Source organism: Macaca thibetana, chromosome 1 (assembly GCF_024542745.1).
Source record: "Macaca thibetana thibetana isolate TM-01 chromosome 1, ASM2454274v1, whole genome shotgun sequence".
NCBI classification, from domain to species: domain Eukaryota; kingdom Metazoa; phylum Chordata; class Mammalia; order Primates; family Cercopithecidae; genus Macaca; species Macaca thibetana.
Window position 1 is genome coordinate 5,935,024 of NC_065578.1, and position 22,258 is coordinate 5,957,281.

The 22,258-nt window shown below is 41.1% G+C and overlaps 4 protein-coding genes across 13 annotated transcripts in view; 1 reads left to right on the forward strand and 3 right to left on the reverse strand.

Moving 5' to 3' along the window:
* Positions 1-22,258, reverse strand: part of PLEKHG5 (pleckstrin homology and RhoGEF domain containing G5) — a 614,078-nt gene that overhangs the window by 366,061 nt on the left and 225,759 nt on the right. The gene's annotated exons all lie outside the window — the stretch shown is intronic.
* The window catches only part of DNAJC11 (DnaJ heat shock protein family (Hsp40) member C11), a 708,487-nt gene that overhangs the window by 198,874 nt on the left and 487,355 nt on the right, over positions 1-22,258 (reverse strand). The gene's annotated exons all lie outside the window — the stretch shown is intronic.
* CAMTA1 (calmodulin binding transcription activator 1) overlaps positions 1-22,258 on the forward strand; it is a 1,003,074-nt gene that overhangs the window by 70,839 nt on the left and 909,977 nt on the right. For all 10 annotated transcript variants that reach the window (XR_007724877.1, XM_050786880.1, XM_050786872.1 and 7 more), the window contains one exon: positions 750-868. Coding sequence is in view for 9 of the 10 variants with exons in the window: in XM_050786880.1 (XP_050642837.1) it covers positions 750-868 (119 nt within the window). In the remaining variant the exon portion in view is untranslated. The remainder of the gene's footprint in view (positions 1-749; positions 869-22,258) is intronic.
* LOC126960935 (60S ribosomal protein L37-like) lies at positions 9,440-9,712 on the reverse strand (the record flags this gene model as incomplete). The annotated part of the gene is made up of 1 exon (XM_050800869.1): positions 9,440-9,712. A coding segment is annotated over one exon (273 nt), but the record flags the coding sequence as incomplete, so codon positions are not given.

The window sequence follows — 22,258 nt, forward strand, 5'->3', positions numbered from 1 at the left end:
AAAGAAATGATCTCTTCTAGAAAGCATCAGGTAGACTGATTATTAGGTACTCAGACATACCATCCAGTCTGAAAGTAATTATTTTTTCTCTAACTCATTTAGAAGAGTTACATTTTGATGAAATACATTAATTATGTAGATATGTATATGTAAATCAAGTTAATTAAAATGATTTTTTTATGTTCAGACCTAGAAAGGCCAGCTTCTGTATTACCTGAGTAGCTAACTGCAGGCTTAAATCCCTTATATTTATAAGATTAGTGATTTGCTTTTGAAAGGATAAATCTCATTTATATTCTAGAGGATGAAGTAGTATTTATGAACAAAATAGTCATATATTACTATAATTCTTCTTACCTAAGAAACTTAACATTTTTTCAACTGCTTAATAAAAGATTTTTGGGTTTTGTGAGGTTAATTTTATAATTTTTATGTGCTTCATCGAAACATGGAGAAAGAACCTTTAAAAATAACTCTTGGTTATGGGCAGCTGCTGGGATTTTCTCTGTTCACTCACATGTCATGGAGCACAAGCCTGATCCTATTTTAAAACCTCTTGACCAGATTCCTGCTGCCATCTATCTGATAAATGCGTAAATGAGTGTTATTAACTAAGAGGAATAGTGGGGCCTCTAATGCTCTTGGTCTCACATTGACTAAACTGAGCTGCTATTTCTGACTTTGCCAGTGTACTTTAAAGGTGGTTTTATCTATTATTTTCTCTAAATTTATTGTTTTCTTCTTTATAGATGATCATGGGAACAGCAATAGTAGTCATGTAAAAATCTTTTTACCGAAAAAGCTGCTTGAATGTCTGCCGAAATGTTCAAGTTTACCAAAAGAGAGGCACCGTTGGAACACTAATGAGGTAGATAAGTTTCTTTTTTTAAGGGTATAATTATTTTAAGGGCACATTTTTTAGGTTGTTTCACATAGTCCTACTTTATATTAGCTTTAAATTTAAATACTGATCTAGGAAATTGTAAATGAGATTATTTAATCTGGATTTGACAGAAACCAACCAACATGTTTTTTGATCTGTTTCTGATCTGCTTGGCTTGCATTGAAAGATATAAAATGTGCACGTTGACTTAACTAAAGTAGCATGAGTTTCTGTCTGTTTTCTTGCATTTTAGTGTCTTGCATTTAGTGGTTAACCCTGCCTGCATGCCAGTTAAACATTAGTTCTTATGTCTTCATGAATTAATAAGTATACAGTCCCAGTGTTCCACAGAATGTGTAGTGTCTTGACAATGTGAATTTCTGTAGAGTTGGAAAGGGCAGGCTTCGTATGAGTGAAACAGCTTTTCTTCCTTTCTAATGAAGAAAGTTTGCTTAATGCTAAGAATTTTTATTAAGACTGAAGGCTGTACAGTAGATTATGTATTTGGTATCCAATTAGAAAGTAGATTTATGAAGTAGAATGAAAAAAGTTCATCATCTTGGATGATGTTTCCTTTTTTGGTAGTTTTTAATCTAGGAGTCTTTCTGTTAGGCGTGGATTGCTTTGTCATCTTTTTTATTTTGAAATCTGCATATTTCAATTTAAGGTAATACCCGTTTAGTGTGGTGATGAGAATTGGGTATACATCCGTCAGTTTGGGAGTTATATTCCTTTAATTCAAATACTGGGGTTGCTGGTTTTGTCAAGTTGGTGTAAATCCATTTGTGTGCCTGGCTCAACGTTGGTGTCCAAGTTAAAGCAAATGTAGCGCCCTACCCTTATTGGACACTCAGTTCTGTTAAAAGACACAGGAAGAAAATAGTGCTGCCTGTTGAACCTTATTTTTTAAAGATTCTTTGGCGCTAACTACTTCCTAGTTCAGAATGCTTTTGTTTTCCATTGTGGGAGGTTATATGGATAAAAGTCTCTTTCCTTATCACAGGTTAGATTGAAATACTCACTGGAACCTTCCAGCTTTGTTACCTTGTCTCAACTGATTGTAAAATTCTTTGAAGGTTTCTATGTTTTGATCATTTGCATAAATTATATTTTCCCCTCAGACAGAATGTTTTTGCTTTGACAAACGTTTGCTAGTTTAGAGGCCTGCTGTTTAACCAGTTAGTTATTTATTTACTATTTCAGACATTTTTAGACATGAAAATGAAGTAGATATGCTGAAAAGTAGTCTTAATCATAGATTGTTACTCTTTCAGCAAAATAGTATCATATAATTTGGAAGCCATTTAATAAGTTGGAACTTGATTATGAATTATTTAAAAACTCAATGTATTTCTTAGTATTCCCTGAAACATAGATTTGATACCAAATTATTATACACATTAGTTCTAGTTTATTTATAAATGTAACCCAACCCATAATAAGTATGTATTTTTCAATATTATATTTCTTGTGGAATTGGCAGCTTATTTATTTAATTTTTTCCCATGGAGCTGTGTCTTGTGGCAGTTTATTTTAATTATGATTTGACATTCTATTTGAAACCAGAAATTGCTTAGTGAATTAAAATCAGTGGCCTGAAGAGTCTTACAAAGCTGGATGTAGCAGTGTTGGGAATTTAGTTGGTAGATTATTTCAATCAGTGGCTTCAAAACTTTTTGAAACTTTTCACGTAACCCTTCAACTTTCACGTATTTATTTACTTCTAAATTATTTACATTTTGCACCTTACTAGTATATTAGATACATTTTAAAGCATCCAATAAAGAATTTTTATAGAGGATGAGATTAAAAGAAAAAATGAGAAGTTGTTCCTTATTTTCTTTCTGGACCTCAGTCCCCATACTCCCTTGGAGGCCAGAGGCTGCTATAGTTCAGATTACAGAGAGGAAAATGCATCCCTTTCTCTGACTGGTGAAATGCAACATTGAGGATTTAGATGGGAAAACGTGGATTGTTTTGCGTCAGCTATCACTCATGCTGAAATCTAGGTAGAGGAGCGTATGTTCTGAAGGGTGGAGGCAGCAGGAGGTGGCACAGCTGATGGGTGAAGCCATGCAGCACCCTTTCCCTTGGGATGGGCTGTTCTTTCAGTTAATTGTCAGCTCAGCTGACAAAAGCTCCTACGAGGGAACTGAATTTACGGGTTGACTCATTTCTCTGTAAAGGACCTTGACTTTTTTCTTGTTTTATTTTTTGGCTTTGGAAAAATAGAGGAATATTAAGTGTGACAGCAGAAGACTTACACTACGAATAGTTAATTCTGCAGAATGTTATGTGGCTGTGATAACCTGCCTTTTTTTTTTTTTAAACTGACTTGGATAATAGGAGGAATAAAACAATCAGTGCTGTTATTAAAGCACGTCTTTGATCTAGCTGAGTATTGGCATTTTCTTACATTTTTCAACCTGCCATCCTTCATGTTGACACAAAAACCTGAAGGAAACGTAGTTCAGTGGACTTGTTTCTCATTGGGGCTTTGTGGTCCCATGTAATGCTAAATCATATTTAGTCAAAATTGCCTGTGAAATCCCTTGACTTGCTCATAAAGTTTAGTCAGACTGCCCTTATTAAGAGCCCGTTTTCCTTCCAGAGTTGGAGTAGATTTCTGTGTTTTGGTTGAGGACCACATGAAGTAGTCGGCTTGTATTTACAAGCTGTGTTGTACAAAAACTCTATTTCTTAGATCCCACTTAAGGGGCTCACACTGGAAGAGGCGTGTGGGAATGCGCACAGTTGAGAGCACAGTAGATTTGTGTTTTCCATCTCACTCCCTGTACAGCATATGTTCACAAAGTAAGACTGGTGGCTGGAGTTGCCTGTATGAAATGTCAACTGTCATCTTTCTCTGTTTTCCATGTTCGTGCGTGCTTGCTGTCTCTCTCTGCTGGATGTGTACAGTTGAATTTCTGGGTATAATGTGACTCCTCTATATTGATAAGGAATTTCTTTACTCAGACCTAGGTTTAAATATTTGTGATTGTTTGAGAAAACCTTTCATACTGTGTGTGTTGTGAGAGGTGCTCATTCCATCCTTTTTTTTTTTTTTTGAGATGGAATCTCGCTCTTTCACCAGGCTGGAGTGCAGTGGTGTGATCTTGGCTCACTGCAGCCTCCGCCTCCCGGGTTCAAGCAATTCTCCTGCCTCAGCCTCCCAAGTAGCTGGGACTACAGGTGCACGCCACCATACCCAGCTAATTTTTGTATTTTTAGTAGAGACAGGGTTTTACCACGTTGGCTAGGATGGTCTCCATCTCTTGACCTCAGGATCCGCCCGCCTCGGCCTCCCAGAGTGCTGGGATTACAGGTGAGAGCCACCGCGCCTGGCCCCATCCTACCATTTATTGAGCACCTGTTCTTTACTAGTGACTGGGTACTTTATATAATTATTTGTAAGCTTTAGTATTGTAAGGCGGGTAACATTTCCTTTTAGAGATGAGGGAGTGTAGGTAGAAAGTAGTTATTTTAGGCGGGGTGCTGTGGCTCAAGCCTGTAATCCCAGCACATTGGGAGGCCGAGACTGGCAGATCACGAGGTCAGGAGATCGAAACCATCCTGGCTAACACGGTGAAATCCCATCTCTACTAAAAAATACAAAAAACTAGCCGGACGAGGTGGTGGGCGCCTGTAGTCCCAGCTATTCGGGAGGCTGAGGCAGGAGAATGGCGTAAATCTGGGAGGCAGAGCTTGCAGTGAGCTGAGATCCAGCCACTGCACTCCAGCCTGGACAACAGAGCAAGACTCCGTCTCAAAAAAAAAAAAAAAAAAAAAGTAGTTATTTTTTGGTCAAGAGGGCATACTGGATAGAGCCTGTCTTGGAGCTTAATTTCTTCTATGTTGCTTGTTAATTCTTAGGAGCTTTCATTCTATAGTTTACTGTCGAGGCTTTTAATCAAAGGCCTGCAAACCTAAACTACAGCAAGTATATTCTGTAATGTAGTTTTTTTTTTTTTTTTTTTTTTTTTTTTGAGACAGAATCTCACTCTGTTGCCCAGGCTGGAATGCAGTGGTGTGATCTCAGCTCCCTGCAACCTCCACCCCTTAGGTTCAAGTGATTCTTGTGCCTTAGCCTCCTGAGTGGCTGGGATTACAGGCATGTGCCACCACACCTGGCTAATTTTTGTATTTTATAATTTTGTAGAGATGGGGTTTCACCATGTTGGCCAGGCTGGTCTTGAACTCCGGACCTCAGGTGATCTACTCGCTTCAGCCTTCCGAAGTGCTGGGATTACAGGTGTGAGCCACCGTGCCTGGCCTGTAATGTAGTTTTGAATTAAAAAGAGTTAATATAGGCTTAGTATTGTAGGTTCATATGCAAATGTTTGGTGAAGCTGAAAGACACTAAAAGGAAGACTCTAAGAAGGTAAGAGAGATCTTTGGACCTACTTAAGCTACTTTTAACCTTTTGTAACCCGTTGGAATACCTAAAATCCTCTCCCTTCTTGGATGTTATTTGCAGTTGCAGAATAAATTAAATGTTATATCTAAAACCAAAACCATTTTAGATTATGCTCTCTCAGCCACAAACACTGTTCCTCAGGCTGTAAAGATGACACAGGGAGTGAAGGCGATGATGGCTGCACTAATTATGGAAGCTAGCATGCGTTGAACATCTTTTGTATGCTAGGCACTAGTAAGTCCTTTACAGGAATCATCGCATTTAATCTTTCAGTTAATCCTATGAGATAGATTATTTGTCTTCATCTTATAGATGAGGAAACCGAAGCCATGGGTATGTTAACTAATGTACCCAGAGTCAGAGCCGGGAAGTGGGGGACGGTGGAGTTCAGCCCCTGCAGCCTGACTTTTAGAGTCCCATAATCCCTCGTTTTATCCCACAGAGCAATATCAAGTTGGCTTTTCCAAGATCTTGTAGCTATTTAGTGACTTCTGATCCTTTCGTTTTATATAATTGTTTGGCTTCTTCATCTGATTTTAAAATGTTGTAACAAAGTTAATATATTTTTGCATTATGATTTTTTAAAAAGTGACAGACACTCATTTCTTAGGAAAGTAGTTTTGATTCCTTTTTTTTTTTGAGACGGAGTCTCTGTCGCCCAGGCTGGAGTGCAGTGGCCGGATCTCAGCTCACTGCAAGCTCCGCCTCCCGGGTTCACGCCATTCTCCTGCCTCAGCCTCCCGAGTAGCTGGGACTACAGGCGCCCACCACCTCGCCCGGCTAGTTTTTTTTTTGTATTTTTTTTAGTAGAGATGGGGTTTCACCGTGTTAGCCAGGATGGTCTCGATCTCCCGACCTCGTGATCCGCCCGTCTCGGCCTCCCAAAGTGCTGGGATTACAGGCTTGAGCCACCGCGCCCGGCCTGATTCCTTTTTTTAAAAAACTTTTCTCCTACGTGTATTTTGATAGTTTCGATTCTTAATGACTGTTAGTATGTGGACTATGGATAATGAAAAAACTGTATTAAAAATAGAAATTTTGTACCTGTGTGTAACTTGAGCATTAGGCCTGACTTTTATATTCAGGGCAGGGGAGAAAGAATATATTAAACACAGAGCACATTCATTAAAGAACCAACTCTTGTTTCATAATCAGTTTGGTGTTCACATCTTCATCAGGTGAACTGCTATAAGGTTTCTGCATTTTAAGTTAGTATTTTTAAGGCCTAGAGCCAGAAATAATTATGCTAACGCAACTGTCTGAATTCACAAATGACTATTTCATAATTACGTGTATTAGTACTCTATATATGTTGTCCAGACTGAAAATTCTTTTGTTTAGTCATTAATTAGCTGTTTGACTTAAAATATAACTACTGCATTCCCTAGTCTCTGGATCTAGATTTCACTTGGCATTCTTCCAAAACCAAACTAATGCAGCACCGTGAACCTTTTATAATGAAAATGTTCTCCCTAAATATGTTCAGATCACTTTTATGTGTTACTATTTTTGTACTAATGTTCTTTTTTTGTTTTTCCTGTAATAGACAGTTTCTCTAGAGTAAGCAAACAAAATAGAATTCTAGTTTGTGCTGATCCTTAAAGTTTCATCAGATGTTTTTATTTGGTGGTAGCTTTAGAGTGTCATGTTAAATGCATTTTTTAATGGTAAAATGTCTATATAGAGAGCAGTATAGGTTGATACATTCTAAGCCACATCGAAGAGTCTGCAGGAGAAAAAACAAAACTTGAATAATAATTATAATGCTTTTTATAGGAGGAAACTAACTTTAAAAATCGTGAGTACTTTTCCCCGCAACTTTTTATATTTAGGTAAGAGAAATGGACTTTAAGGATGTAAGAATTATTAAATGATATTTTATTTCAACTATTTTTAACATCAAACCACCTTACCTTTTTTTTTTTTATTTTTTTTTTTTTGAGACAGGGTCTCACTGTCATCCAGGCTGGAGTGCAGTGACACAATCTTGGCTCAACCTCCACCTCCTGGGCTCAAGCAATCCTCCCACGTGAGCCTCTTGAGTAGCTGGGACTATAGGTGCTCACCACCACGGACCTGGCTAAATTTTTGTAGAGACAGGGTTTCACCATGTTGCCAAGGCTGGTCCAAATAACTGAACTCAAGCAATCTGCCTGCCTTGGTCCTTCAAAGGCTGGGATTACAGGCGTGAGTCACTGTGCCTGGCTACCTTACCTTTTAAAAAATTTGTTTAATCATTTTTTTGGTGTTGGTACATAATCTTGAGTGTTTTTTGTGTTTCTGATTTTTTTTCCTTTGTGTAACTTAGTGAGTGTTAGGTTTAGTGCTGTAATTTTTCAGTGATTGGTTTTTCTAGTGTATTTATATGTTATCTCTTTGAAATATAGACACACATTTTTGGGGGATCATTTAGGACTCTTCAGACTTCCCAAACATGAGCTAAGCTGAAAAGCACCAGTACTCTAATCATAAAGGCAGGTGAGATATTTCAGTTTTGATGACTTGGAAAGTCAGTTAACCTTTAGGTACAGCTTGGTTTTGTTTAGCTTTTGGCAGGGCTAGTGGTTTGAACGGTCCCAGATTATTTTGTTCCAGGCAGGGCTTTTCTGATTAAATTGCAAAAATGAAAATGCAGATATAAACAACACAGAGAGCCAAGTTTTAAGAGTGACATTATTTAATTTTTGAACACAGTATATGGTAGGAAGTTTCAAATTAAATGTGATACTTGTATAGCAGTTGGGTTAAATATAGTTCCTCTGTTTGCTTTGCTAGTATGAAGTGAGATACATGATACTGAAATCCAGGTATGCACAAGCCTGGGGATCAGACAGCCTGTGTCAAATGTGCAGTGCCTCAGCAGCAGCAGCAACACTCCTTGGGATATATTGAAAAGCTGGGGCGGAATGTCCTCCCACATAGGTGAGGGGAGACAGGTGAAGGCAGGTTTGACACTGAGGAATAGTAAGAGAAGTAAATTGCACCCTCAGAGTACAGCAATATTTATAACATTTGAATAAAATGTTAAAGAACATTTTCTTTTAAGGAAGAAATTTCTGTGGGTCTTCCTCAGTTTCAATCTAAACTAGTTTTATTATACTATTACTTCACTGTGTGGCACTTACCTGGCCATAGTCAGTGTTCAATAAATATTTGTTGGATGAATTAATTACGTAAAAACACAAAAAACTCAGTATAAAATTAATTATTGGAGTTCTTATGCAAATATAAAACTCAGATATATGCATTACATAAAAAGAAATTACAAAACTAATGAAGTTTTATATTAACAGGGTTAAATGCAATAGATGATGTTTTGCCAAAACTAAATTGTCTCTTGCAACATGAGTATCATACTGACTGTTCTCAAGAAGGTTCTTTTGAATTTGGCATGCTGTACTATCTTGTGTCCTGCAATTATTTTACACTGAGAAGCTGTTTTTTACACATTACACATTTGTATAAGTCTGTCATTAGGCCTTGGTACAAATACATCATTTAGTTTTAAATTCACTTCTGGTTTTTCTCATTAGCCCAAGAAAAATTTAAATGACACTACTGGGTACTAGGGAAAATGTAACCACAAATCACAAACTGGAGCAATGAATTTATGTGTTAGAACATACTTGATTTAGGTGTTACTTTTTCAGATTATACATTCAATTAAGATGCAAAGTTAAAAATTTTTTATGGACTTACAGCCCCCTGATAATACTTCCACAGAGCCTCAATTGAGAAGCACTGCTCTCTTGGAAAGGGTGCAAGAGCTAGTGTCAGAAGCAGATTCAAGTCTTGGCTCTGCCGCTACTCAGCTCAGTGTTGGGTAAGGCACTTAACCTACTTGGCCTCTCTTGGATCTTAGGTGATGGCGCTTGGTGACCTTTGAAGATTTGTCTTTGAAGATTATTGTTGATTTTGAAGGTTTTCTTTGGGAGTGTTGGACTTTCCAGGGAGGCTTGGGTCCCCCTTCGGAGTTTATTTGATTCTTTTTTTTTTTTTTGCTGTTAATCATCTTTTTACTTACTTTTAAGTTGTACAATTCAGTAGTTGTTTGTTTTTTATTTATTTTTTAGTTTTAATTTAATTTAATTTTATTTTAAAAACCAGAACATTTGCTGCATGACGAATTGTTGAAAGTCTTAAGCTGATCGAGATGCTCCAACAGCTGTGCTCGTAGGCTTAGGTGTTGTTCCCTCGTGGAATCCATGCCTGAATCTGTGGTGTACAATTTTTAGGTGCCTCGTTTGGCTGGTCCTGGTGGCATTTCGTCTTTTAGCCTTGGCACTCCAGTTATACGTCCTCCTGCGCTTGGCGGGATAGCCACATTTGCCACAGGTCAACTTCTGAAGGTGGTAGGCCTTCACGCCACAGCGGTGGCACAGCGCGTGTGTCCTATTGCAACACTTTCCAAAGGGTCATCTTGCTTCTGCGGCTGAGACCAGAGAGACCTTTTTCATTTTTTTTTGAGGCAGAGTCTCGCTCTGTTGCCCTGGCTGGAGTGTAGTGGCGCAGTCATAATTCACCGCAGCCTTAACCTTCCAGGCTCAAGCTATGCCCCCACCTCAGCTTCCTGGGTAGCTGGGTCTATAGGCGTGTGCCAAGCCCAGCTAATTTATACATTGTTTTTGGAGACAGAGTCTCGCTCGCCATGTTGCCCAGGCTGGGCTTGAACTCCCGGACTCAAGCAATCTTCCTGCCTCAGCCTCCCAAAGTGCTGGGATTATGGGTGGGAGCTCCCGCCCATGCTCGGCCAATTCAGGAGTTTTTAATATATCCACAAAGTTGTGTAGCCATCGCCACTACCTAAGTTGAGAACATTTTTTATCACCCCTGCAGCCTTCTGGACGGAGTGGAGTCAGCACGCTCAGGGGTTGGCAGCATCTTTTCAGGGGGCTCGAGGTTCTTCTTTGGTATCTTTTCCAAGTTTCTATACCTGTCTAGTACTGAAGCTGGAATTTGGGAGATTGACCTTTTGTCCAAGTCATAACTTAATATGCTATTTCCTGAAACTGCTTTTAAGAAATGTTAAGGTGCAAATGAGGATCCAGTTTGGGCCCACATTTTTCTAAGCTGGAGTGGAGTTTTTAGTTGCACTTGAGACTATACTGTGCAGATAGTTTATTGATGGAGTTGCCTGAGAATAAAAATAACCCAACTCTTCAGTAGTGGGTGGGAGACTTTGGGTGATGGTGATTTCCGTAAAGGAGAAGCTGAGCCTGGTTGGAAGGAAAAAGGAAGAACATACGGAGAGGTTGGCATTCTTTAGCTGAGTGGATTCAGGCTTGAGCTGGAGTCAGAATCACCTGGGACGCTTGTTCAAACACAGATTGCTGGACCCCATCCCCAGAGTTTCTGCTCTAGTAGGTCCTGGGTGGGGCCTGAGAATGTGCATTTCTAACAAGTGCCCAGGTGAAAGCCCACTTAGAGGAAGAATCTCAGCCTCCTGGAAGTGTGTTCTAATTAACTTTACTGGACTGTAGGCTCAGCTTTGCTATCCCCATACCACTCATGCATGTTTTGGTGTGCTTTGGCTACATAGGTTACAGTTGAGCTTTCTGTAGCTTTTTTCTTATGTCTTTAGTAAGCACCTAAAAGTTGTGGAGTGCATAGGTTTTATTTTTGGCATTTATCTGAAGTATCTGTTCATGTCTTGACATATAGGAAGCTCTTTTAAAGTTTGGGTGGCAGTGGAGAGGACATATAGAAGCGTATTCTAATTTTTCAATGTTTTTTGAAAAGGTAGCATGAACAATATTCCCCCCACTCATTCTTCTTTGTATCCATTTGGCTCAAGTAGCTGAAAACAACAGAATCCTAAAGCTGAGTGTCACAATCTACCTGCCTACCTGCCTGTCTACCTACCTACCTGCCTACCCAGCTACCTGCCTACCCACCTTCAAGTCTTTTAAAATACTGCCTACCACAGGTTTCTGATGATAAATTCTGTTATCTTGGTAATTATGAAGTTCTTTTGAAGGTTTTAAAAGAAGTTCCTAAAAAATAACCTAAGTTTTATAGTATTAGTGCTTTTAGAAAGCTGGAAAAGCAAGTGAAGAAACAACAAAAAGAAATCCTTTCTAGATGGATGAGAAACCACAGATGGGTTGGGGTGAATGCAATGAAATAGAAATGTGTGTTCGGGAGAGTGTTTTCTCTGTAAGGAAGAATATTACGGGCAGGCTATGTGGCTTTCATGAGGTCTTCTTACAAGCTTCTGTGGTAGTGTTCACTGGTCTGGCGAAGCGGGTGGACTTGAAAAAATTGTAAAATGGCGAGAACCTGGAATTTACATTTGGGGAGAAAGGAAACTGGGAGGCCCTTCAGCTCTGGAGAATTGGATAAGGTGAAGCAGTGTCCACGTGTGTGTGTACGTGTGTGCATGTGCACGTGCGTGCATGCATGTGCACTCATCCAGGTGGGGCGTCTGTGGTAGCACTGAGGTAGATTCTGAGTCAAGCTTCATTTGGCCCTGAGTTCTTTTTATTGTGACTCAAAAGGAGTTCATGGGGAAATAAAGGCTCCCGTGTGCAAGAAAAAAGGAAGCAGAAAAGTCACTTGACCTAGGCTAGAAAGGGCAGCCACCCTAGTCTATAGTCAGAAGAGAAGCAGCTTTTCAGAGGGGCTGAGACAGGTAATGCTGGTCCCAGGCCAAGCCTCTTGAGGAAGGAGAACAACATTCCGAAATTCTGTGTGTAGCTCATACCCTGAAGGAGTTGCCTTTTAAGATCACAGTGTGTTGCCCTGTAGGAAGAGTCAGAAGGTCAAGGACAAGGCTCTGAGGTTCCCACCCTTCTAGTGCTTTGTGTTGGGGAGTGGAGGCTGTCCAGAGAAGCTGGCCAAGGGGAGGCTCCCCCTGGGAAGATGGGGATCTTTTTTAGGAGGTGCTGCAAAGGGACACTTTTTCAGAGACAAGGGGAAAACACTTGCGTATATTTACTTCTTTAAAAGTTAAGAAAGTTAAAAGAATGGGAAAATGCCATCTGCTTCCCATTTCTGCGAAAGGGTACATTAAAATAGCTTGAAATTAAGCAGAATCTATAAAATTAACGTCTGAGTGTAGTCATTTCCCATTTTTCCTGACACATCTTTCAGCTGTGTAGCAACAGATCTGCATTCCTGGTGTCAGAAGACAGTTGTTAATGTGCTAGTTAAAATTTTATTTTATTTTTGTACTGCTGAGCAAAATTTAGACTTAACTCTGTTTTATTTAAGAAGCATTTTTGTTAAATGCTTTAATTATTATTAATCAAAATTTTTTGTATTTAAGCAATTTTCAACAATCTATTCCTCAAGCAATTCAGAGAACCTGCTGTGTGGTGATTATGTATTTTTTATTTCATAAATGAGGGTAGTGAGGCATAAGTGTTTTGGAATTAGCATTTGTCATCATCTAATATACTGTGCAAATTACATCTTTTCACTGTGTATTGTCTGGCTGCCACTGCTAGACTCTTAAGTTCCAGGTGGACAGGGATCTTATGCCAGGTGGACATGGCATACATGTGTGTATGGCAGGCACTGTTCTAAGTATATACAGTAGTCCCTGGCGTGTCCAGGGACTGTTCATTGAATGAATGAATAAAGACGTCTATCAACAAATATCATTTAGTCTAGTGTTCAAGTGGGTTGCTAATACCCTGTTCCTGAATTAAACAGTCTGGCTTGGAGATAGTCACTGATAGCACCAAGCAGATCTGTGGGAGCTACCCCAGAAAAGCTTGTGATGCAGAGTAGAAGACCAAATTGGTGCTCCCTGCGTGCGAACGAATTCCCACAACTATGGAAGGAAGGACTGTGGCAGACATGCTTAATTCTTCATCTCAGACTCATCAGTCAGGGAAGTCACTCCTGTCTAAGGAATGAGTGAGGGTAAGGCAGGAAGCCAGCATGTCCCCTGTGAAGGAACTATTTCCAGGTAGAAGCATGAAGCCCAGGAAAGGCAATTTATACAGCACATCACCAATAGGGAGATGGCCAAACCGCTCCGAACTCTACCATCTGAAGTCAACAGTTTCCAATTATGTATCTTCAGATTTTTTCTTTCAGATATGTGTATCTACAGATATTTCTCTGTGCCAGTATGGGTGTTTTTTCTAAATTTATTAACCCAGAATAGTTTTACTATACGCATAGTTTTATAACCTGGCTTTTCTCTTAATATGTTGTATATATGTTAGGCCTTTTTTGACAGTGATCCACAGCATCATGTTTGTTTCTTGATTGACTGAGACAGATTCTTTCTCTGTCACCCAGGCTGGAGTGCAGTGGTGCGATCATAGTTCACTGCAACTTCAAATTCCTGGGCCCAAGAGATCCTCCTGCCTCAACCTCCTGAATGGCTAGGACTACAGGCATGGGACACCATGCCTGAGAACGTTTTTTATTTTTTGTAGAGACAGGATCTTGCTGTCTTGCCCACGCTGGTCTTGAATTCCTGGCCTCAAATGATCCTCCTGCCTCAGCCTCCCAAAGTGCTGGGATTACAGGAGTGAGCCACCGTGCTCGGCCAACATTGTGTTTATTGACTTTATTAATATTCCATTTAATTTTGGCTGGGTATGGTGGGTCACACCTGTAATCCCAGCACTTTGGGAGGCTGAGGCCAGAGGATCACAAGGTCAGGAGATCGAGACCATCCTGGCTAACACGGTGAAACCCTGTCTCTACTAAAAATACTATAAATTAGCCGAGCATGGTGGCATGCGCCTGTAATCCCAGTTACTCGGGAGGCTGAGGCAGGAGAATCACTTGCACCCGGGAGGCAGAGGTTGCAGTGAACCAGGATCGCGCCACTGCACTCCAGCCTGGGCAACAGAGTGAGACTCCATCTCAAAAATAAACAAACAAAAAAACAAAAAAAAATTCCATTTAATTTAATGCCATCATTTATGCATTCAGCAATATTTTTGAGGGCCTACTATGTGCCAGGCACTAGTTGGAGTTGCTGAGGGTATTAAGATGAGGTTCCAGTTCTCATGGAGCTTATAGTTTAAAGGGAAAACAATACAAAAGTAAACAAGTAGGTGAGAATTTCAGAGAGTGCTAAGAACAAAGTAGAGCAGGGTACTGAGGTGTGAGCACATTAGTAGATTCTGTAGGAAAGGACTTCCTTAGAAACTTACATTTGAGCTGAGAACTGAATGATAAAGGAAGGCCAGCTGCTTAGGGATCTGGGGGAGGAATATTCTAGGCAAAGGTAATAGCCTGTACGAAGGCCCTGAGGCAGGAATGTGCTTGCTTTGAGGAAATGTGAAAAAAACATGGAGCAGTGTAGGGATCTGGCAGATGAGCTGGGTGAGGTAGATAGGGGCTAGATCTTGTTGTGCCAAGTAGACATAAAGAGTTGAGATTTTGGGTCAGGAGCAGTGGCTCACGCCCGTAATCCCAGTACTTTGGGAGGCTGAGGTGGGCAGATCACCTGAGGTCAGGAGTTCAAGACCAGCCTGACCAACATGGTGAAACCCCATCTCTACTAAAAATGCAAAATTAGCTGGATGTAGTGGCACATGCCTGTAATCCCAACTACTCAGAGACTGAGGCAGGAGAATTACTTGAACCCAGGAGGCAGAGGTTGCAGTGAGCCAAGACTGCACCACTGCACTCCAGCCTGGGCAACAAGAGCGAAACTCCGTCTCAAAAAAAAAAAAAAAAAAAAAAAACAGTTGAGATTTTGTTTTAAAGGCAACACGAAGTTATTGGAGGATGAGCTATTAGGCAGTGAGCAACATAATACGGAGCTTTATGTTCAAAGGCTTTCTTTGGCTACTGTGTGGCAGGCAGTCAGGGGAAGCAGAGAGACCAGTTAAGAGTCTGTTGCAGTAACTGATGATCTTGGTGAGAAATGACAGTGGGGTGGAGGGAGTGAGAAGTGGATGTATTTCAGAGGTGGAGCTGTCAGAATTCATGGGATTGGATGTGGGGGTAAAGGAAAGGAGAAATTTTGTGGCCTCAGCTACTGCGTTGATGTTGGGGCTCTTCATTGAGACAAGAAAGTGGAGATCAAGAATGTTCTTCTGGGATGTCCTGGTTGTGAGATGTCTGTTAGACACTGGAGTGTTGATGTTGAATAGGTAGCTGTCCAGAAGTCTGGGGAGGAGTCCTGTCTGGAGATAAAAATTGGAGAGCCGTCAATGCATGGGTGACGTTTAAAGCCGTAGACTAGGTGAGATCACCCAGGATGCAGAAGATAGATGGAGAAAGGGAGAGACTAAGCCTCGAGCAGTGCAGGAGGAGCCAGCACAGGAGGCTGCAGGGGAGCCAGGGAGGCAGTGCTGAGGCAGGCAGGTGTGAGGTGGAAGCCAGGAGAAGGACATGTTTTAAGGAGGGTGCGTCACTTTTATGTTTGCTACTGTAACTAGTTATCACAAATTTAGTGGCTTAAAACAACACAAATTTCTTAACTGTTCTGTAGGTCAGTCATCTGACATGGGTTTCACTGGGCTGCTGTCAGGGTGCCAGCAGGGCCATGTTCTTTATGGAGGACCTAGGGAGGAATCTGTTTCTTTGTCTGTTCCACTTCTAGAGTCTGCTTAATATTCCTTGGCTTGTGGCCCCCTCCTCCATCCTTGATGCCAGCAACATAGAGTCTTTGTGACCCTGCTTTCTTCTCATTCACTCACTCTGACCTATTCTGCCTCTTTTTTCCACTTTTAAGGACCCTTTTAATTATGCCGAGTCCACCTGGATAATCCAGGATAATTTTCCTATTTTAAGCCCAGCTGATTAGCAACCTAATTCTATCTGCAGCCTTAATTCCCCTTTGCCTTGTAATGTTATTTATTTACAGGTTCTGGGGATTAGGATGTGTATATCTTTGGGGTTCCTGTCCTTCCTTTCACAGAGGGTATCACAAAGGTTACTGGGAATTTGCGTAAAATGAGGACGGAGAAGTCATTGTTGGATTTGGTCAACTGATTAGTAACGTCAATAGGTGGTTCCAGTGGAGTGGTAGTGCGGTGGCCCAATGGGAGTGAGTTGAAGAGCCAGAGAGGTGAGGACGTGGGGGCTACACATCTTAATGATTCTTGGTGGCAGTTTTGCTGTGAAGGAAAGTAAATAGTGGCAAGGAAAAGCACGGAGGACAGCTCTGAGAGGATGAAATGGGAGATGGAATGTGGAGCAGAGGTTCAGGGATGACTCCTGGAAGGAAGGGGCATTAGTGTAGTTTTTGCTGGAATACATTAACTGGATGAAGAACCTGGAGTGAAACCAACATAGAGATGGGGACATATGAAAGTGGAATTCACAGGATTATTTTTAATAGAGCAGCGGAAGGTACTGATGACTCCTATTGCTTGCACCTGGGTCAGTGGACAGGATCCTTGTCAGCGGCCACTACAGGGCCCACAACCCCATCTCAGATGCTGTCATTTCATGGGTGGTTGGCCAAATCTTTTAAGTCAGTGTAGAACCTCTGCCCTTTCTTCCTGGGGAGCCTGGATCAGTCATGATCTTGCCCAGACTCAGCGCCATGGTAGGTGGGCATCTCCTTTCCTCTCCTGCCCCCCAGCCTCTTCCCTTGCACTTCTCCTCTTCTCTCCTCACCCACTAAATTGTAGTCCTGCCTCCATTTCTTTCTTTACTTTGTTACGTTTTAATAACATTTATTCACTCCACAACATGCTCACAGAAGTAGAAGACCAAGTTAGTGCAGACCAATTCATTCCTGGACTCAGTGGCTCTCAAGTGGGGGAGGTGCTGGTCTTAAAGCGTATTTAGAAACAAGTGGGCATCATAGTGAGTGTAAAAACTCCCCTTCTGCGAGGCTCAGAAGAGCAGGCATCCTCCTGCTCCTAGTCCACTCAGTGCTCCTTCTTCATATTGGTGGTTTGCAGCCCTGCTGCATGTTAGACTCACTGGGACAGATTTGTAAACATATCACGGCCTGGGCCCCACCACAGACTAATTCAACTGGAGTCTCAGGGATAGGGCCCAAGCTGAGGATTTTAAAAAGCTCCCTAGGAGATTCTGAAGTACAGCCAGGGCTAAGAACTACAGCCTTAAATCTACTGTTGACTGCTTTCAAAAGAAGTCTTCACTGTGATTAAACAAATTGTGGTTAAAAGTAAACAAAAGGGCCAGGCGCGGTGGCTCACACCTGTAAATCCCAGCACTTTGGGAGGCCAAGGCAGGTGGATCACCTGAGGTCAGGAGTTCAAGACCAGTCTGGCTAACATGGTGAAACCACATCTCTACTAAAAGTACAAGAAAATTAGCTGGGCATGGTGGTGCATGCCTGTAATCCCGGCTACTTGGGAGGCCAAGGCAGGAGAATTGCTGGAACCTGGGAGGTAGAGGTTGCAGTGAGCCAAGATTGTGCCATTGCACTCCAGCCTGGGCCACAAGAGCAAGTCTCCATCCATCCCCCCCCCCCAAAAAAAAAAGAAGCAAGAGGAAATCTGGAGGGGAACATTTGTAATAGGCAAGTGGTCATTATTAAATGTACAGTTACATTATTAAAATGTAGATCATTTGAATCAACTGACACATCTGAATTTGGATTAAAACTCCTAAGCAGTGTATAATACTCAAAGCTTGGTATCTGGTAGGGCACAGTTTGTTCATTTCTGTTTTTCATGTTGCGTTCTTTAAACTTTTTTCCTTTCTGAATAGCCTGATATAATGAAGCAGCTATTTGTAACACGTGGGAATTATTTTTTCTTCTTTTCCTCCCATAGTCTGTCTCCATCTTTTAGCTGCTGTTCTTTCACACCTTAAGGTTCTTAGATATCCATTCCATTCCCTACCCAGTCTCGGAACACTGTGAGATGAGCATTCCTGATAAGTGGTCATCCAGTTTGGAAAGACACGGTATTTTACAAGGTGATCAGTTTCTGAGGAATTTCAGTTAGAAAACTTTGTGTTTTTGGTTTGGTCAGAGAAAGATCCAGAAAAGTGATCAAGAGGTTAGCTCAAACCTGATATAGGGAGTTCTCAGAGTAGGGATTGGCTATTAATGGTCTCTTATAATTTTTTCCTTGAGGATAGTTTTATTAGTATGAGAGTAACTTAACCATTCTCATTGTATATTTCCAGACTTTTTTTTTGAGACGGATCCTTGCTCTGTCACCCAGGCTGGAGTGCAGTGGCATGATCTCTGCTTCCTGCAACCTCCGCCTCCTGGGTTCAAGCAATTCTCCCGCCTCAGTCTGCCAGGTAGTTGGGATTACAGGCACCCACCACCATGCCCTGCTAATTTTTGTATTTTTATTAGAGAAGGGGTTTCACCATGTTGGCCAGGCTGCTCTCAAAGTCCTGATCTCAGGTGATCCACCTGCCTCAGCTTCCCAAAGTGCTGGGATTATAGGCGTGAGCTACCGCGCCTGGCCCCAAACTTTTTTATACTTCTCTATGACATTGACATGCTCCCACAACAGCTTCAGTGTAAGTTTTTTTTTTTTTTTTTTTTTTTTTTTGAGACGGAGTCTCACTCTGTCGCCCAGGCTGGAGTACAGTGGCCGAATCTCAGCTCACTGCAAGCTCTGCCTCCCGGGTTTATGCCATTCTCCTGCCTCAGCCTCCCGAGTAGCTAGGACTACAGGCGCCCGCCACCTTGCCCGGCTAGTTTTTTATATTTTTTAGTAGAGACGGGGTTTCACCGTGTTAGCCAGGATGGTCTTGATCTCCTGACCTCGTGATCCGCCCGTCTCGGCCTCCCAAAGTGCTGGGATTACAGGCTTGAGCCACCGCACCCGGCCCAAGTGTAAGTTTAAAAATACTTCATGATGGTTAATCTCACTTTGCTTTCTAACTTTACAAAATAATTGTTTTCCTCCTACTCTATTTCCTGATTTACAGTTTTCTTACTGTTTGTTTTTTTCATACTATTGATCTGTACCATTGAATTGCTTGTGATTTTCTGTAAATTGAGGCCAGTCTTAGGTTTTAGGCCTATACTGTCTTACTTTTGCATGAGATTGCTTTGGAAATAAAATGTAATCTTTAGTTAGGTTAACTTGTTTAGTTTTTAGTTCTTTAATTTTTGAAATGAGTCAGAAATGTTCTACATATGTGGGTACATGATATGTATGTGATGTATCTATGTATATGCATGTTATATGTATATGAGTAACATGTTATATGTATGTGCACATTCCGTGTATATGGGTAAGCTTTAGATGTGGCTGTAAGAGCACTGTAAGAATTGTACTCTTACACTGGTGTGCACAATTTAGTGTATAACACTTAGGGTTAGTGTCTAACACTTAGGGTTTAGTATATAACTTAGGCTTGCTGGATCTGGCAGCCTCTCCTGTTCAGTGAACCTGCAGTGCCTTCAAGTTAGTTACACTTACTTTTTCTATGATGGTTTAGAGAATTTAATGAATTAATGTACCTTTAGCACCTGATACACCTATAGCATCTAATAGGATGCATTGCACGACGTTAGTTCACTTGCCCCATGTTGATATGTGTAGTAAATAGATACTAAGGCACAAAAAGCAGTAACAATAAAGGAAAAGTTCGATACACTAGTTTTCATTGATATGTGTAGTAAATAGATACTAAATAAGGCACAAAAAGCAGTAACAATAAAGGAAAAGTTCGATACACTAGATTTCATTAAAAGAACTATTTATCTAAAGACACCGTTAAGTGAATGAAAAGTCAAGTCATAGAGTGAGACTGATCAACACAAGCTTATATTCAGACTATTTTAAGAATTTCTACAAATCAATGAGAAGAAGACAGACAACCCAATAGAAGAATGAGTAAAAGACTCAAACTGGCACTTCACAGGTCAGTAAACTTAGGGAAAGGTGCCCTACCTCACTGGTCATCAGAGTGTATTCCATAGTTAGATGCCCTCATACATCTGCATGGCCAAATTAAAAAAGACACCATCAGGTGTCAGCAAGAAACAGAGCAGGCAGAACTTTCATGTACTGCTCATGGAAATCTACGTTAGTTTAACCACTTTGGGAAGCTAGAATTATCTATGAGAGTAGAAGATTTGCACACCATAAAGCCCAGCAGTTCTACTCCTTGTGTATATTCTCAACAGACTGTACAGCTGTGAAAACTAATGAATTGATGAATATTCAAGAAGTGAGTAACTCTCACAGACATAATGTTGAGAGAAGGAAACCAGACACTCAGAATATATATTGTTTGATTCTGTATACGAGTTCAAAACAAAGACAAAATTAATTTATGGTGTTGCAAGTCAGGAGATATAGTTACCTTTAGAGAGTAGGGAGGATATATTAGCAGGGCTTCTGGGGTGTTGGTAATGTTCTTTCTTGATGATGGGTGTGATACACATGCACACATACACACAAATATACTTACACTTTGTGCTCTCTCCTGTTTGTATATAATATTTTAATAAAAAGTAAACTGAAATGGGGCTGGGCACAGTGGCTTGTGCCAGTAATCCCAGCACTTTGGGAGGCTGAGGCAGGCAGATTGCTGGAGCCCAGGAGTTCAAGACCAGCCTGGGCAACATGACAAAACCCTATCTCTACAAAAAAAATGCAAAAATTAGCCCGGTGTAAAGGTGCGTCCCTGTAGTCCCAGCTACGTGGGAGGCTAAGGTGGGAGAATTGCTTGGGCCTGGAATGTGGAGGTTGTGGTGAACTGAGACTATGCCACTGCACTCCAGCTTGGATGACAGAGTGAGAGAGACCCTGTGTCCAAAAAAAAAAAAAAAAAAAAAGTTTACTGAAATGGTTTATGGTATAAAATAGATTATTGAACAGCAGTGAGAAATGAGCAAAATACAGCTGCATGCAGCACCATGGAAGATTCTTACAGAATGCAGAGGATCAGATTCTAGTTTTATAAAGTTCAAAGAGTCAATGCTAAACTACTGTTTAGGGACACATAAGTAACTTGTGGATATCCGTCAGGATTCAGTCAGGGAAGCAGAACCACTGTATTATGGAATAAGGGATTTTTTTTTTTTTTTTTTTTTGAGACGGAGTCTTGCTGTGTCACCCAGGCTGGAGTGCAATGGCCAGATCTCGGCTCACTGCAAGCTCCGCCTCCCGGGTTCATGCCATTCTCCTGCCTCAGCCTCCCAAGTAGCTGGGACTACAGGCACCCGCCACCTTGCCCGGCTAGTTTTTTTTGTATTTTTTATTAGAGACGGGGTTTCACCGTGTTAGCCAGGATGGTCTCGATCTCCTGACCTCGTGATCCGCCCGTCTCGGCCTCCCAAAGTGAGGGATTTCTTTTTTATAGCAATAAGATATTTTGCAACTGTGGGGAAAAGCTGGAAAAATAATAGTCTGGAAGGAGGAATTAGAGGACCAGAGAAGAGTTGCAAAAGCACTTCTCCTGAAGCACCTGCATAGGTGGCTGAGTTAGAACTTGTGGGAGGCTCTGAGAAGCTAGGCATGAACAGCTGCTAGAGCGGGACCCCAAAGGGAACCTGATGAAAAAGTCTATGAAAAGCTATTACCTCTGCGTAGCAATCACCTCACTAGGTCTGCTGTCCAGCAGCTGATGGTCAAGGGGCTTCAGTTCGTTGACAAGGCCGGCAGTTGGGGAAAATGCTAGTGACAGAAGCAGCATGTGGACAAGCTGGAACCCTCTGGCATCTCTATTTATGTCTGCTACCACCTCTAACTACCTCGGCCCTCAGGAAGTAATGACTTTTACTTTTCACTTTTTAAGTCTTATCCAGATTCAGGGAAGGGAATCCTGAGAAATTCTAGCCTAACAAAATTGAGTTAAAAGCTGCCATAGTGATGGTTGCACAACTCTGTGCATATATTTAAAAATATACTTTAAGTGGGTGGACTTTATGATTTGTGAATTATATCTCAATAAAGCTGTTATTTACTTAAACAAAACTGCCACATGTTGAAAACTCTAAAGAAACGATGTTACCATGGATGATTTAAGTGCTGCTTCTTGGAGATATGGAAGTTTCAGTTTAGTAACTGCTTCAGGTTGTATCTATGTTACTCTACACTGCTATTCTTTGGAAAGCTAGAGGGTAGTAACTATGA